The sequence below is a fragment of the Camponotus vicinus genome, unplaced genomic scaffold, assembly GCF_025532165.1.
Source record: "Camponotus vicinus isolate PSW18456_S1 unplaced genomic scaffold, iyCamVici1.0 SCAF_1, whole genome shotgun sequence".
Lineage (NCBI taxonomy): Eukaryota > Metazoa > Arthropoda > Insecta > Hymenoptera > Formicidae > Camponotus > Camponotus vicinus.
Window position 1 is genome coordinate 25,039,058 of NW_028141945.1, and position 17,848 is coordinate 25,056,905.

Consider the following 17,848-nt stretch of genomic DNA (forward strand, 5'->3'; position numbering starts at 1 on the left):
AGTGAAAAATCATCATATTGAGATGAAACAAAGCTCAAATTAAAGCTTGAACATTTCTCTTAAAAACAAAAAACAAATTTGACTTACAAAAAATGTTTTACAAAATGGCGGACGTTGAAGATAGACTTTGAGAAATGGGAAACAAATTTTTTTAAAACAGTTGCATTGCTCAGTTGTATCAGTTTCCTGGTACCAAAATGTATGAGTTTTTAAGCTCATTTATTTCCTAATAAATTCATATTTTAATCAATTTTCTGCAATCTTCTTTGATAAAAAAATGCTAAAATTTAATGACCCGGTTTTTTTTCGTGTAAGTGTATATTCACCAAGTAGCTACTAAAGATATACTGAATATTTATATACATCCACATCGCGTCTTGTCACTAGGTAGTGAAAACGGGAGCGCCGAACTCGAGAGTGGAATCCAATTAAGACAGTATATAAGGCCGTGCACGGTACAAGACCCGCGAATCACAGCTCATCGGTCAAAGAGCGCACTAGCTCGAAGACTATTATAGCCGCATCTTTTCTATCTTTTGTGAGGAGCTTCAGAGCTTCAAAAATTAATCGCAGACGATCACGAATTCTGTTATATATAAAACATGGATATCCATGCAAAAATTTAATAAATATCAATATATGTAATATATGTAATATATATGTAATATATATATATATATATTTATTTATTTATATATATTTATATATATAAATAAATATATATATATATATATATATATATATATATATAAATATTATAATATATAAATATTATATATATATATATATATATATATATAATATTTATATATATATATATTTATTTATTTATTTATATATACACACATAAGTATCCACTGGATGTTGTATGGATATTCTGGATGTTGTGGATAATGGCTTATACATCTTGTGGATATTTATGAAACTCGTTTGGCGAACATTTGGATATCTATAGCTATTTCTAATAACTGATTCTCATATACTCGTGGATATCCTTAATGCCTATGAAGAATATTCAATGGATATCTAATATCAATTATTTTCTGTATGGGTATACTTTCTTTCTTATAAAAACGTTCGTGTTAAGGGATCTTGGGACGCTTCTTTGCTATCCCAATTCTTGAACTCATCTAGAATTTTTATTAGGAGCGGATTGCCTCCTAAGCGATCAATCTCAGCTCTTGCTTTCATGTCCAATTCTTCAAGTACGCTTCTTGTATACTTAAGAGAGCCAAATTTTTCTAACAATTTAATGCAATGACGTTTCATTTCGATATCTTTTGTTCGTTGTTTTAGAATATCTTTATCAGACATTATTAAGGAAACTTATATATAATAAAATTATAAATAAAATTATAAAGTATCTGAAAATTGTATATGTGTATGTATATGTAATGTAGGGCTGTTTACATTTCTTTAGTAAATGTGTTACTAGTGTGTTAACTAAAAAAATATAAAAAAAATAATATATAATAAAGGATACTCATTATTTGCTTATCATCAGGATTGGTTGTAAGCGCATGAATAATTGGAAAGCTGAATTTTCCTTCAGTCAAATCCTCATAGTAACTTATATCTTCGGTATACTATAACAAGAAATATATTGACTTCAATCTTTTCAGTTCATTTAAGTACGTATAACGTTGCAAATATATATATTATTACTCACACCACCGAGGCATAAATTACAATAATCATCACGTATTTGATAGTATAAACTCAAAATAGCTAATAGCGGCGACAAATCTTCTTCATAAGTTGAGAACAATTTCATTAATCTTACTGGTAAGTTAAAGAGACAACCAATCTCTGTAAAATTAATAGAAATTTCAATTATACACATATATATATAAATAGATATATTGAATAGATATTTCAATTATACAGTAGCGCTCAAAAGTATTTTGACAACAAGAAATTCTTTGTTATTACGCGTTACATAGTGCTAAATAAAAAACGTTTTAGTTTATCGTTGAGTGTGATGTGATTGCAGGTCATAAGTAAACAACAAGTTTGAACTTGTTTGTTCACAGTAGGCGCTGAATGACAAACATTCCATATCTTGCGCTCAAAAGTATTTTGACAAGTCATTTTGTTTCGAGTTTTCCAAAGTGTCGGTTGTAGTATTACTTGATTTGTGTGTATATCAATTTATTGTGATTCTTTTAACATGCCGAAGCTTAAAGAATATTCCACTGACTTTAAAAAAGCTGTTATAACCGCCCTAAAACAAGGAAAAACATAAGCAGAAGTTGCACGTAATTTTAACGTGTCTCGGCAGCTTGTTAGTATATGGAATAAAGTGTTCAATAAACGAGGGACTATCGAAAACAAGTCCCGAAGTGGCCGTCCGAAAAAAACAATTCCTACTATTGATCGCATAATAAAAAGACTATCCGCTAGTGATGTTCGTAAGTCGGCAGTAGCAATAAAAAACGAACTGAAAGAAAATTACGACACGGATATTCATGTTTCAACCGTCAAACGTCGTCTAATATCTTATGGATTACACGGCCGTCGACCCACAAAGAAGCCTCTTATATCTGCAAAGAACCAGAAGTTACGAATTGCGTTTGCAAAACGCCACAAACTGTGGACGAGTTCTGAATGGTCTAGTATTTTGTGGAGCGACGAAAGCAAATTTAATTTAGTGTCATCTGATGGGATTAAGTACATTCGACGTCCTGTTAACAAAAGATATGATGTTCGATACCAAGTGCCCACCATCAAACATGGAGGCGGCAGTGTTATGGTTTGGGGCTGTTTTTCACGCTATGGAGTTGGACCGCTAGTTCGCATTGAAGGGAATATGGATCGATTTATGTATGAGAACATATTAAAGACGCAAATGATGCCCTATGCTAAAGAGAACATGCCACCTGGGTGGTACTTTCAGCACGACAATGATCCAAAACACAAGTCCAAGCACATAACCGAATTTATGAAACGTGAAAAAGTCAAGGTTCTCGAATGGCCAAGTCAAAGTGCTGATCTAAACCCCATAGAGCATCTGTGGGAGGAGTTAGATCGCAGAGTAAGATGTCAAAATTATTCGAATAAAGAGGCTTTATTTCAAGCTCTTAAGAAGGAGTGGGGAAAAATTCCTTTGGATCGAATACAGAAGTTAGTCGACTCGATGCCGGCTCGTTGTGATGCTGTTATAAAGGCTAATGGATATGCTACTAAATATTGATTCATTTAAAAATAAAGATGATGTTTAAGCGTTAAAAATTTTCATTTGATTACAGTGTCAAAATACTTTTGATCAATCATGTTCTTTATTTTTAGTTTGGTTTTGTAATTTTGTTATCAAACTACAATTTCTTTTACAAAAATATGTAGACAAATCAAGTTTCTTCCAATAAAAAATAGTTGTATATTTGTGTCTTCTATTTGTATTAAATTAGCCCAATTATTGTCCTTGTCAAAATACTTTTGAGCGCTACTGTACATATATATATATGGGTGTGTGTATATATATATATATATATATATATATATATATATATATACACACCCAGTAAACACTAAGTAACAGTAATATAATTACACAGGCCCACAAAAAAAAAAGTACCCTGTGCTGGCGATCTGACTAGGCTAGTCTCATGTATTTTGGTCCACTGAATTCGAATCTGACGTCAGAATTGTTGCATCACGTCACAGTTCTTTTTAAATCTCAACAATAGACGAAAATTTCGTAAAAATCGACAATCTAGGGTAATAAGACTGCGCTTCTTGAAGAAAAAGTTACCGAAATCATATTTTAATGTATTTTCAGACATTATAAATCCAAATCCGACCTAGAATATAAACGTTATGCTCAATTTATGATGCGAGCTGGACCTAATGCTCGAATAATGTGTCTTATGATCGTCTGCGCTTACGCACTCTTTTATCTTCAAATGACCTGTGAAGTGGATTTCTCTTACGCTTTTTTCTTTCTGCTATATTTTCTCTTTTTAACATCCAACAAAAATCAGCTGTCATATTTTCATCCCATCCTTGATATCGGCGCTCCATTTCTTTAATATCTTGATGGAATCGCTCTCCTTACTCTTCACTGTAATCCCCAAGATTTTTTGGAAAGTAATCTAGGTGTGAATGGAGAAAATGCAATTTTAGATTCATTAAGCATCCTAATTTACCAAAACTTTTAACCATATTAGCTACTATTTTCTCGTAATCTTTACTTTTGTGATTACCCAAGAAATTTTCTACTACTTCTTGAAAACTAAGCCACGCAGCTTATTCAGTGTCATTCATTGTAGTAATGAACGTTTCGTCCTGCAGCATTGTACGAATTTGAGGACCATCGAAAATTCCCTCCTTCAACTTGGCTTCGGATTATAATAGATTACGAGAAAATAGTAGCTAATATGGTTAAAAATTTTGGTAAATTAGGATGCTTAATGAATCTAAAATTGCATTTTCTCCATTCACACCTAAATTACTTTCCAGAAAATCTTGGGGATTACAGTGAGGAGCAAGGAGAGCGATTCCATCAAGATATTAAAGAAATTGAGCGCCAATATCAAGGACGATGGGATGAAAATATGATAGCTGATTTTTGTTGGATGTTAAAAAGAGAAAATAGCATATAGCAGAAAGAAAAAAGCGTAAGAGAAATCCACTTCACAGGTCATTTGAAGATAAAAGAGTGCGTAAGCGCAGACGATCATAAGACACATTATTCGGGCATTAGGTCCAGCTCGCATTATAAATTGAGCACAACGTTTATATTCTAGGTCGGATTTGGATTTATAATGTCTGAAAATACATTAAAATATGATTTCGGTAACTTTTTCTTCAAGAAGCGCAGTCTTATTACCCTAGAATGTCGATTTTTACGAAATTTTCGTCTATTTTTGAGATTTAAAAAAAACTGTGACGTGATGCAGCAATTCTGACGTCAGATTCGAATTCAGCGGGCCAAAATACATAAGACTAGCCTAGTCAGATCGCCAGCACAGGGTACTTTTTTTTTGTGGGCCTGTGCTATTAGTTATAATTTCCCACTCAATAAATATAATTTTTACTGTTATATAACATGTATAACTTGACGTTTGCTGGGTACGTATATATATATATATATATATATATATATATATACGTACCCAGCATATATATATATATATATATATATATATATATATATATACACATATATATATACGTACCCAGCAAACATCAAGTTATACATGTTATATAACTGTAATAATTATATTATTGAGTGGGAAATTATAACTAATAATTATATTACTGTTACTTAGTGTTTACTGGGTATACATGTACACACACACGCACACGCACACGCACACGCACACGCACACGCACACCCACACGCACACGCACACGCACACGCACACGCACACGCACACGCACACGCACACGCACACGCGCGCGCGCGCGCGCGCACACACACACACACACACATAATTGAAATATCTATTAATTTATATATATATATATATATATATATTTATATATATATATTTATATATATTTATATATATTTATATTATATATATTTTTTTATATGTAACTTTTATTTCAAAAAAATATATATATGCACACACAAATATTAACATTTACTTTTTATTGCCATAGCCTTGTAATCTTTCTCACTTGGGCAAATAAAATTATCCCGCCAAAAAATTTCTATTCCTTGACCTCTTTGAAGTTCCAACAATTGTTCTATACACACTTTTGGTGCCTGAAAAGAAATCGTAGTTAGTACAATAATACAATACACAATTTTATCTAACGCATTATGGAGCTTATCTAATGCATTATGGAGCTTATCTTTTACAATTTTAACGACATTTAATGTGTTTTATATTAAATTAGTTTATGTTAAAATATCATAAAATGTTTATCTTTTTTTTAACGATAAAACATTTATGTATGTTTTCCTTTTCAATCAAGTCTCGCAATAATTTTTATTTTTTCTATAACAAAATAATCTTTAATCTTTTCGGTTTATTTAAATATATAAATGCCATATAATCCAAGGATAGTATTTAAATTTTGCATTTTTTGAAAATATTTGAACACTAAGAGAGAATAAGATCTGTTATTTTCAATCTTGCTTTGTAAAGATAATGCGACTAAAATACTGTATACTTTATCTTTTTTTTTGTAAGTATAATATGGTTACTTACTGCAGGATGTTGTAAATTAATAATTCGTTCCAAAGCAATAAACAATATATAAGCGGCAGCACTTAGTGAGCTAGCAATCCCAAAAACAGAATGAGCGACAGGAATACCTTTCCGCAAAATGGAATTATCTTGAATGTCGTCAATTCTGTAAATAAATAAAACAAATTATAATATTGAGAATATATAGAAAATTGCACTTTTGATATATAAATTCAATTTTATCCATGTAATATAAAAAAAATGTAATATAAAATACACGTAGTATAGAAATAATAATATAGAAATAAATGTAATGTAAAAATTATGTTGTGCTCGTCGGTGCCGTTTCTTACGAAAAACCAGTCGGAAGCCAGCATGCAGTGCACGCGAATACCTCCACCGACACTTATTTGGTCAGCGAACGACCTTTCAGGAGTCCTCCGTGGCAATCGGCATTGCATCCATCGAGCGAGATGCCAACATCACTTTGGAGTCGCATGTCATTGTGTTAAAAAGCGGCATTAGGTATGAGATCTAGATAGCTTAGTGGTCTAGAGCAGTTGCCTGGAAAGCGAAAGACTCGGATTCGACTCCCGATCCAGCCACTTGCATCTCACATATTTTTTTAGTCCACAAATATTATTTCCTAGCAATTATTCATTGGGCTGAAGAGTGTGTGTATATTCTCTTCAGTCCAATGAATAATTGTTAGGAAATAATATTCGTGGACTAAAAAAATATGTGAGATGCAAGTGGCTGGATCGGGAGTCGAACCCAAGTCTCTCGCTTTCCAGGAAACTGCTCTAGACCTGCTCTTCACAGGATATGCGTCGATGCCGTTGCCACGGGGATGGATTCCTCGATAGGAAAATTGTGAAAACATTTCACAATAATGACATCATGACTTGATAAAAAATTTCTTCATAATTGCACTAAGATTATTCGCCATATCGTTATTATTTTATTGAAATACTATTTAGAAATTAATTGCGCAAACAGTTATTAATATTTTATAAAAGATCAATATTTTTACATCTATTTTTTAAGATATGTCTATATAATTGCAAATCACAAATTTCAGCGATCAAAGTTTGTCAATGATATCGTGTAGAATTTGCGCGCTAGGTCCGTAACTATATTTATACGCGTGCCGATCAATCATCTGTTATTGATTTTATCATATGAGGTGGTATTGATTTCTATTGCATAGCTGATTTTATTTTGGAATTTCTTATGTGCGTATTTATTATTTACATAATTAATACATAATCATACATTATGGTGATTAATTAGTACAAATTAGTAACAACATTAGTTACAAATTATAAATAATATATGCAGAAAACGTTCTTTTTTTAAATAAAAATTTAAATAATTGTTCAATTATTACATTTAAACAGAATTATAAAATCTTAAATAAAAACATATTTAACATATTTGAAAAATGAGATACATTTCTCTTTAATCAAAGAAATATTTGTAGAAATTAATTTATTATCATTATAAAAATCATTATAATAAAACAAAAAAATAAATTCAGTCATGCAGTAAAAATTAAAATCATCTGACATGAAAAAATCAATAACAGATGATAGATCGGTACACGTGTAAATGTAATTATGCGCGAATTTTACACGATATCATTGACAAACTTTGATTGTTTATAACTTAAAAAATATTATAGCCTCAACATTTTTGTATTAGAATTTTCATCTTAGTTTTCACTTAGGAATGTTATTAAAATTTCAATTGCGAGTGTGGAACATCCTGTATACAGGGTGTCATGAAAGTGAGCATGACTTTAAAAAATTAAGGTAGAGTGGCTCAAAATTAGAAGAAAAATCTTGTACAGTTATGCAATATTCGCAATAATTAACGAGAAATAAATTAAAGAAAATCGGCCAATCCGCGTGGCTAGAAGTGCGTGGCGATGAAGGCGGTCTCACTGTAACATAATGGCGGCGCGCGGCGAAGGCTCTTTCCCTCTCCAATCACTGCTATAGTATAGGGCCGCTTCGACCAAACTCCGATTAACTCAATCGTTGATTAAAGGATTGCCAACATGACAAAATAATTCAGTGTGACCAATTGTATTTCTGACGATATACTGTATTTCTACAATTATATTGGCTTCTCTCTGTATATTGTTAGAAATACAATTGGTTACACTGAATTATTTTGTCATGTTGGCAACCCTTTAATCAACGATTGAGTTAATCGGAGTTTGGTCGAAGCGGCCCATACAGGGTCAGTTTCACCATCTCCGGTTAACTCAATCAGCCGATTAAATTTAAGAATTGCCAACTATAAAACTTAAACTAACTTTTACTCACAGACATCTTATTATAATGTTACATACTTATTTAATATTATATGCACGTGGCAATAACAATATTACACACTCACTTAACAGCTGCTAATATGTACAATAAGATGTCTGTGAGTAAAAATTAGTTTAAGTTTTGTAGTTGGCAATTCTTAAATTTAATCGGCTTATTGAGTTAACCGGAGATGGTGAAACTGACCTATAATCAGAGATGCGCCAATGGCGAACAGTTTTTGATTAGTCACTGTGAAATCAAGTGGTTTTTCCGCCATCTTGTACTCCATGACGTCATTAATGACGTTACTGATGACGTTTATTGACGTCATGCTAATTGTTGCTCGTGTTAAATCTGAGTAAGATCTTGTTTTTTCATGTATTATGTAATATTATAAGTTTATAACATAATAATCTCAATTAACTTACATACATTTTTTTTAAATTGAGAAAGATTGTTTTGCTAGAAAGAACTGTTATAATAATTGAAAGAATTATCAAATTATGTGTTCATATATTATATACATTATTATATACCTTAATGCATTAGTATATTTATATTATATGTTAATATATATTTTACATTTTGCATTTATTATAATATAAATGTAATAATGTAAATATTATAAAAGAGAATGAGGAGGATAAAATATAATATATAGCGTCGCTATATGTTTAAATGATATACTCAACCTAGAAAATAAGAATAATTAAATCAAGCAGCTCCCAAATCCTTCGTATAGCAAACTCGTTTTGTTGCAGTATGATTAGACTCGAAACACAAGCACAGCTGTGTTCCAAAATTCACTGCTAGTACTGAAAATATATAGTGTATGTCACGTAAATTATAGATTTTCAGTACTGGCAGTGAATTTTGGAACGCAGCCCACATGATGTCAATGACGTCATAGGGTATAAGATGGCGAATAGAAATCGTGGTGAGGAATCATTGGCCTATAAGTTCAGATGGCATAATGCCATCTGAACTACTATCTCGCTTACTCTTTTTGTTTTTGCTCTCTCTCACATATTTAAATGCCCAATTAAATATCTACCTCATTACCCTATATTTCTTAACTTTAAACTAAACAATGAAGTATTTATTTATACATGCTTATGTATATTTTATATATATGTATAATATATTAGTTTAATTGTACTTTAATTTCATATATTAATTATTTAATATAATTGATTATTTAATATAATTATATTATAATATTATGTAGTTTAGTAATTATAATTTTTATTTTCTTGAGCATAAAAAAGTATAACATTTTTTATATATTTTACCTTTTTTACTTTCTATTTTTTATTACCTCCCATATAGCACAGAAGTTTGCATCAACATTACTGCAATGTTACAACATTGCACATTGCAGTGTAATGCTGCAGAAATATTGCAGAGATATTATTTTGTAATATTACTTTGGCAATATTGCAGCAACATTTTAACATAACGAAAATGTATAACATATGTTTCTTTACTTGCCGCTACGTGGCGACACCAAACTTAACTAATTCGTATTCGAATTTTCGTCTAAAGTGGATATAAGGTCTACAAAGGACTAATGCAGTAATTATATTTCTTGTCTTGAGTCGGTTTAATTTCTAATAAATTGACTTGATTTATTTAATATTCTGAATTCTAATAAGGGATCTAGATTATTAAACAAATAATTTATTTAATAATCTGGATCCCTCGTTGGGATTCAGAATATTAAACAGATTTTTCTTCACTGAATGGATAAATGAGAAATAGTTCATTTATTGCACGTATTAAAATATTCTGGTGTTGAGGGTATGTAAAATAATTGTATGTATATTATTGAGATAAATATTTAATAAGAAACATTTATAGATAAAAAATTAATTATTAATAAATTTATTAATAAAAAACACTAATAGATATTTTTTTAAAGCGTGAAATTTTTTTAAAGGGAAATGTTTTTTCCTATCTTTCTTAAACATTTTTTAAATATTTTCAAAGTTTATTTATTAAATTTAGAACGGTCTGCATTTGTAGCAAAACGCGTTTTTATATTACAAATACATTGCACCGTAACATTACTACAATCTTATATTGCAATATTCCTAAAAGCGGACATTTTAACGTTGCTGCAATCCCACAGCAATGGTGCAGCAACATTTTGCAGTAAATTTGCAATGTTGCAACATTGCGGTGAAAGATTGCTGCAATGTGTATGCAATCATTGTGTGCTGTATGGGATGTAATATATTTCGTTTATAACAATTATTTATTTTTTTATTTGATGTTTTTCTTTTTTAGATATATTATTAACAATTTATTTCTATATATTCTTCAATAAAATACATTTTATATTAATAATATTGTATGTATCATGAGCTAGAGAGAGAGAGAGAGACAGAGAGAGTAGAATGAATACGAAAGAGTAAGTGAGATAGAAGTTCAGATGACGTTACTGATCAACTTACTTATTTCGCGCATGCGCACTTCGTTTTGGCCAACACTGACATCAAAGGTGCCGACAGGGAGTTGCGCTACTGTATATACTGTGGCCGTATCCTCTTCCATATCATCACTGTTTTTCAATTTAATTTCTAATAAACTAAATTTAAAATAATTTATTTAATAATCTACCCAGTGAAAACAGTATAGTCAAACTAATGTTAATATGACGTCAAATTGTTTATCGTCATTGCGTCAAGAAAATAGTTTAATATGACGAAAAATTGACACCATATATATTGAGATTGTATTTGATGAAATACTTTAGGAAAAGTGGAAATAGATTTTTTATTGATTAATTATATATACATATAATATTAATGAGAAAAACTCAATGTCATATTGACATTAAAATGAGTATATTATGATAAGATAATTTGGACTGAATTTATAATCGATTATTTTATTTCGAAAGAGATTTTTGGCGTTGTTTTATAGTGGTATGTATTGCGATTTCTATATATTTTGAAAATTTAAGCTCCCAATCGCATTTATTTTGGTATTATTATACGATATTGCACGTTCAACTGATTTTATAAATTTAAATAGTGTGCGCGATCGCCCATATAAAAATTAGTAAGCAGTAAGAGAAACGACCAATTATAGTCAATTATAATAAAGCAGCCATTGAAACTAGAATATTGCTTGATCATGATTGGTCGATTCTCTTCCTGCTTACATCTTACTGCTTATGAGTGACAATTTGCTTGTTAACAATGGTTTTTAGTTCATCTGCCGGGACATAGGACATAGTGCAACAAGAATACGAGTGATTAACGAATAAATAGAACAATCTTACATAATTATATAGAATTAACATGGATAGAAGACAAGTAAGTATTATTAATTGTATAATATATCTTTGCATTTTATACATCGTATTTTATTTATTAGCTTATTGTAATGATTGAGATTAGTTAGGTTAGATTAGATTAACCGGTGTTCCCAAGGCTCATATTATGAGTTTTAGAAATATCCAAAAAGTATGTGCTATACATTGAGTGATTATAATTGCTATAACATGTTAGGAGATTTAGACTATACAGGGTGGACCATTTTAACCTTTAATGGAGAATAACTCGAAAACCAAGCCCGGGAGAGAAAAATGTTTCAGACAAAAGTTGTTTGGTTTCGAAGGGGCCATAAGATGGTATCATTGGTTTGACCTTGAAGAGTTATTTGAAGGTCACATGAAGATCACCTTCAATTTCTTAAATGGAACCTACTATTTGTTATTACATATTCTTGTAGCTTATCTCGAGAGCTTTCCAAAACACTATAATTAAGTACCTTTTCGTTAAGTACTTTTTGAGTTATGAGGCTTGAAATAATTTCTTAATTTTACATAAACCGTAAAATATCTGTAAAATATTCATTTTTCGATTATCTTACCTTAATACTTTTACGTACAAAATAATGAGAGGAATCAACTGGTGTAAAGAAAACACATAGTTGTTTTGAAGAAAAAATATGTAATTTGCAATTAACAATTCCATATTTTTTCTTAAAAACAACTATGTGTTTTCTTTACACCAATTGATTCCTCTCATTATTTTCTACATAAAAGTATTAAGGTAAGATAATCGAAAAATGAATATTTTACAAGATATTTTACGGTTTATGTAAAATTAAGAAATTATTTCAAGCCTCATAACTCAAAAAGTACTTAACGAAAAGGTACTTAATTATAGTGTTTTGGAAAGCTCTCGAGATAAGCTACAAGAATATGCAATGACAAATAGTAGGTTCCATTTAAGAAATTGAAGGTGACCTTCATGTGACCTTCAAATAATTCTTCAAGGTCAAACCAATGATATCATCTTATGGCCCCCTCGAAACCAAACAACTTTTGTCTGAAACATTTTTCTCTCCCGGGCTTGGTTTTCGAGTTATTCTCCATTAAAGGTTAAAATGGTCTACCCTGTATTTTTTTTCTTTTAAAGTGTCCATAAATATTATCAGGTATCAGTTTTAAGCATTTATAATAATATGTAATAATAAAATTAGAAAGATATATCCTAATGAAAAATAAAACATGGTATGATGAATGCGATAAATATTTAGATGTATTTTGTACAAATAATCTGAATCTCCTAACATGTTATGCATTTAAGTTTAAAAAGATATAAAATGTCACATGACTTTATTAAGAACAAAATCGTTTGAAGTTTATATTGAATAAAAACATTGTATAATGTATTTTTGTCTTCATTTTGTCTCCTATTATAAATGTAATTTAATTTTTTAATATTGCATTTATTCCTGTAGAGAGTAAGGGGGCATTCAGATCTTGACAGAAAAGCAGAAAGCCAATCAGAACTCGCGTTAATAGTAAGCAGTATATGAGAAAAACAAATAGTAGAAACTGTTACTATCAGCGTAAATTATGTTAGCTTCTGCTTTTCTGCCAAGGTCTAAATGCGCTCTAATTGTTTACTTTGACATCAAACAGACATCAAAATGACAGTCAGGATCATCATCAAAGTATGGGACGTTTTGCAGTCAAATTGCCATCTTTTTGCCGTCATTTTGATCACTCCTTTTGATATCATATTCTTGTCAATTTGATAACATTTTGACATCATTTTGATTAGATTGTTTTCACTAGGTATATTCCTTGTTGAGATTTAGAATATTAAATAGAATATTAAGATTATTTGAAATTAGATGCATAAATGGTAAATAGTCCATTTATTGTATTAAAGTATTCCTATTGCCGAGTATCGATAATCTATATAGATGTCCTTGAATGAAGTCATCTTTTAGTCATCATATAGATAAGACTAAAATGTCACTCAATTCAAGTCATGAAACGGCTTCTAGCCATTTTTTATCGACTTAACGATGTCAGTAAAAGATGTCTATGACAAAAATATATCCAGTTTTAAGAGTACTTTTAGTCGACTTGGTGCTGTGTGAAATATTACAAAAATAATATTTCTTAATGAAAATTATGTTAGACAACCATAACAATCTAAATATATATATATATTATGAAGAAATAGAAATGTGCGCAATTGGAATAAAAAAACATAAAAAATTATGATGTAGCAAAATGCAAACTTACATATTGCTCGAGTTGTGAAGCATGATTACTATTTCTTCGATTGCTTTTATTCTGTTAGGCGATATCTTTAGCCAGTAATTAAAAGTCTGGATTAATTTTGCCGTTATTTGCTTTCCAGGAACTTGAAGATTGTATCTGATCGGTTCTAACAGTTTCTACAATAAATCATAATTTTTTAAATTTTTACGTCACCAAAATCTCTGTAGTCATCATAGACAAATGAAATACCTAAGAAAAAGAGAAAAAATAGAATGAAAGATGAATTCTTACCTCATCTTCTTGTTTGTTGCCACTCAGAGAATAATAAAACGAGTTGTTATTTGTATTTGTCATGTTTTTCAATTCTCAGCGATATCTTTCTCTCTCAAAACTGTAATAATTTAAGGAGAAAAATATTTTTATATATAATCCAGCGAGAAATGACTCATCAGATTGATGTAAAAGTCGACACATCGAAAACATGAAAAAAAATTAATTCATAATTAATATTATATTCATCGATTTTAATTGATTTTTATCATCTTTCGATCAATTATCGATATAGAATGATTCGATTTCGACTCAATATTGAATACTTCTTCCTCAATGCAGCTGTATTATTAGAGGCGAGAAAATATAAATTTTTTTCTTGTATTATACACATTAAAATAAGTTAATTTATCTACATTTCACTACTTATGTGTTCAATATTCAATATTCGTAAAATATTTGTAAAAATTGTCGGTCTTGTAATCCTTTATTAGTAAATGTAACTGATAAAAACTGAAAAAATATTTGTAAATATTTAATTGAAACAGATATAATCAAGAGTTAACTTATACGGAAAATTAAAATTGTACAACTATTAAATTTTTTATAAATCTAGTCTTACCAAATACTATGGAACATGAATAGTGAAATTTAGAAATATTAATTTATTTCGACATATAATGCAAGAAAAAAGTTTATACTTCTCATTTTTATTAAAATAAAAGTAAGAATTCAATTAAATGTTGAAAGATATAACTATTTATTTTTCTTTGACATTTATAATATAAAGGTTGTTTTAATTAACTTAAGACTAGGCACGTCACAGACGTAATTTTTAAAAATCACAGTTAATCTTCATCAGTCAACTTAATCTTGTACGACATTGTTTTAATTCAATCATATTTCAATTATAAACAAATAAAATTAGCGCAAAAAATAAATTTTTTAACATTTTGAAGAAGATTTTTTGTAGGGGCACTTAAAATCCGTTATTTATAAAACACCAGTAATATAAATGATTTACGTCAAAAAATTGTACAAGAATGCAGTAACATAAATGATTTGCGTCGAAGAATTGTACAAGAATACAGAGATATTCCTGTAGAAACTTTTCAAAATATTTGTTCAGAATTTGAAAATCATTTATATTATTGCTTATAAAACAATACAGAACATTTTGAACATTTATTATAATAAATAACTAATAAATAAATTCTACTCCAAAATTTATCTTTATATGTAAAATATTTTTGACATCTAAAGCTTCCAAGTGCGATTTCTCGAAAAATACTTAAAAAAAAAAGAAAGAATATAAAAAATCAAAAAAGACTTTTAAAATGATATACTTGTCTCCTATTGCCATTTAAGCTTTTTGAAGGGGTAGCTACTTCGACGAAGGGGATGAAAAAATTTCGTTATATTCAATGTATTTAAATGTCCCCCTCAAAAACAAAATTGACGTATTTGGCATTTTTCGCAAAAAATAGTCAATCATGAAATAAATGGGAGGAAGGTTTTAAAATGAACACCATATATATATATATATATATATATATATATATATGGTGTTCATTTTAAAACCTTCCTCCCATTTATTTCATGATTGACTATTTTTTCACACTTTTGGTAAACCCTGTATATATATATATATATATATATATATATATATATATATATATATATATATATATACAGGGTTTACCAAAAGTGTGGAAACCCCTTAATATTTCGAAAAATACGCATTTTAAAAAACAATGTTTCACATACAAAAGTTATAGGGTTTTATGTGGCGCATTACACAGCAACATTATTATGACCTCGAATAGCACTGTCAAGGTTATGTGAAGGTCACCTCCAACTTCTTAAACAGGACACCCTATATGCTTTTGCATATTCTTGTAGCTTATCTCGGGAGCTTTCCAAAACACTATAATTAAGTTAGTTTTCATTAAGTACTTTCCGAGTTATGGGGCTTGAAATCATTTCTTAATTTTAACATAAACCATAAAATATCTAGTAAAATATTCATTTTTCGATTATCTTACCTTAATAATTTTATATACAAAATAATGAGAGGAATCAATTGGTGTAAAAAAAAACATAGTTGCTTTTAAGAAAAAAAATGTAATTGTTAATTGCAAATTACATTTTTTTTTTCGAAACAATTGTGTTTTCTTATATATCATTATAAAAATAGATGTTTATTCACTACAGCTGCAAAATTGTTCTTATGTTCTAAAAATGTTTCCATAAATTCAATTGATCTTCTGTCTTGATAGACAGAAATGGGAGATTTGTATGTTTTGAGGTCTCTTTTCATTTGGAAGAAGAGACCTGTTGAGTCTCTCTAGATTCATAATGATTGTAAAAACAAAAGTGAATAACGATCCGTAAGATAACAAATTTGATAAAAGAGAAAGGCTAAGGACCGTGGCGTAGGTTGTTATTACGTAATTCAAATTAGAACATAAATCTAGGACGGAAAATGCATATATTCTTTAATAATTGATAGTAACTTTAATAATTGATAGTAAAAAAAAAGACGAACATTATCCATCGAAAAAATAATACAAATACAAAAATATCGACAAACGTACGTTTCGATCCAATGCGGATCATTTTCAATATCTTAAAACGGATCGCATAACGTGATTAGAACGCGAACGTTGGAAAGGTGCGCGCACTAAAAAAAAATCAAAAGGTCAAACAAACATATTAAAACGGTCGACTATCTAATAAAACGCAGACAATAAAAAAATAATAACGGTCGAAAAATAAAAAGCGCTTGTACAAAATGATAAAATAAAAATAACTAAAAAATATATATATGCGCATGGCGATGACATATTCAAGCAAAAAGCGCAACGCTCACCTCGACATCAAAATCGTCCAAGTGACGCGAGGAATCAAGGAAAGATATACTTTACCTTATTAAAACAAAGAGAAGTCCGAATTATGAAAAGTTGTCCATATTGATGAGAGTCATTGTAGTAAGAATATGATAGTCCCAATGCGATAAAAACGTGAAAACCTCTCCAACATCCAAACCTCCCAGATGTGCCGAAAGAAATTGGTTTGATTGATAACGAGGTGGAAGCGTAAAGAGTGCAAAGACAAGAGAAAAAGCCATGTATAAAGAGAAAGGAGTATGATCACAACGAAGGCCGAGACATTACTGACTATTGGTCAATAATCAGTAATGTCTCGGCCTTCGTTATGATCATACTCCTTTCTCTTTATACATGGCTTTTTCTCTTATCTTTGCACTCTTTGCGCTTCCACCTCGTTATCAATCAAACCAATTTTTTTTGGTTTGATTTTGGTACATCTAGGAAGTTTGGATGTTAGAGAGGTTTTCACGTTTTTATCGCATTGAGATCTCTTTTTATTAATTTCTTCTAATTGAACATATATTCTCTCACATAATTTTTCTACTTTTGATATCTTATCATTTTCATCAATATATAAAAAAAAATAAATATATATGTTTGCGGAGCGACTACGGATTACCGCGACAGCGCAGAATTTGAGAGAGCGTTACAGAATAGGACACGACAATTTTGTTATAGCTACAGAGACTC

The 17,848-nt window shown here is 29.7% G+C and overlaps 1 protein-coding gene across 1 annotated transcript; it reads right to left on the reverse strand.

Annotated features, from left to right (window-relative positions):
* Positions 1–847: 847 nt before the first annotated feature.
* Positions 848–17,462, reverse strand: LOC145959844 (terpene synthase-like). Its single transcript, XM_083079034.1, has 8 exons — positions 17,195–17,462; positions 14,289–14,388; positions 14,019–14,173; positions 6,162–6,306; positions 5,593–5,713; positions 1,670–1,809; positions 1,484–1,586; positions 848–1,301 (listed from the first exon to the last, which is right to left on the reverse strand). The coding sequence occupies exons 2-8, from the start codon at positions 14,349–14,351 to the stop codon at positions 1,066–1,068; spliced, it is 963 nt and encodes a 320-aa protein (XP_082935160.1). The 5' UTR covers positions 14,352–14,388; positions 17,195–17,462; the 3' UTR covers positions 848–1,065.
* Positions 17,463–17,848: the final 386 nt, after the last annotated feature.

Excerpts from the sequence above, each read along its gene's own strand:
- LOC145959844 (XM_083079034.1), bottom strand. The coding sequence starts at position 14,351 with ATGACAAATACAAATAACAACTCGTTTTATTATTCTCTGAGTGGCAAC. Across the intron at positions 6,307-14,018 it reads CTTCACAACTCGAGCAATAT|AATTGACGACATTCAAGATA; the intron begins GTAAGTTTGCAT and ends ATTTATTTACAG. Across the intron at positions 1,587-1,669 it reads GTAATTTATGCCTCGGTGGT|TATACCGAAGATATAAGTTA; the intron begins GTGAGTAATAAT and ends TTCTTGTTATAG.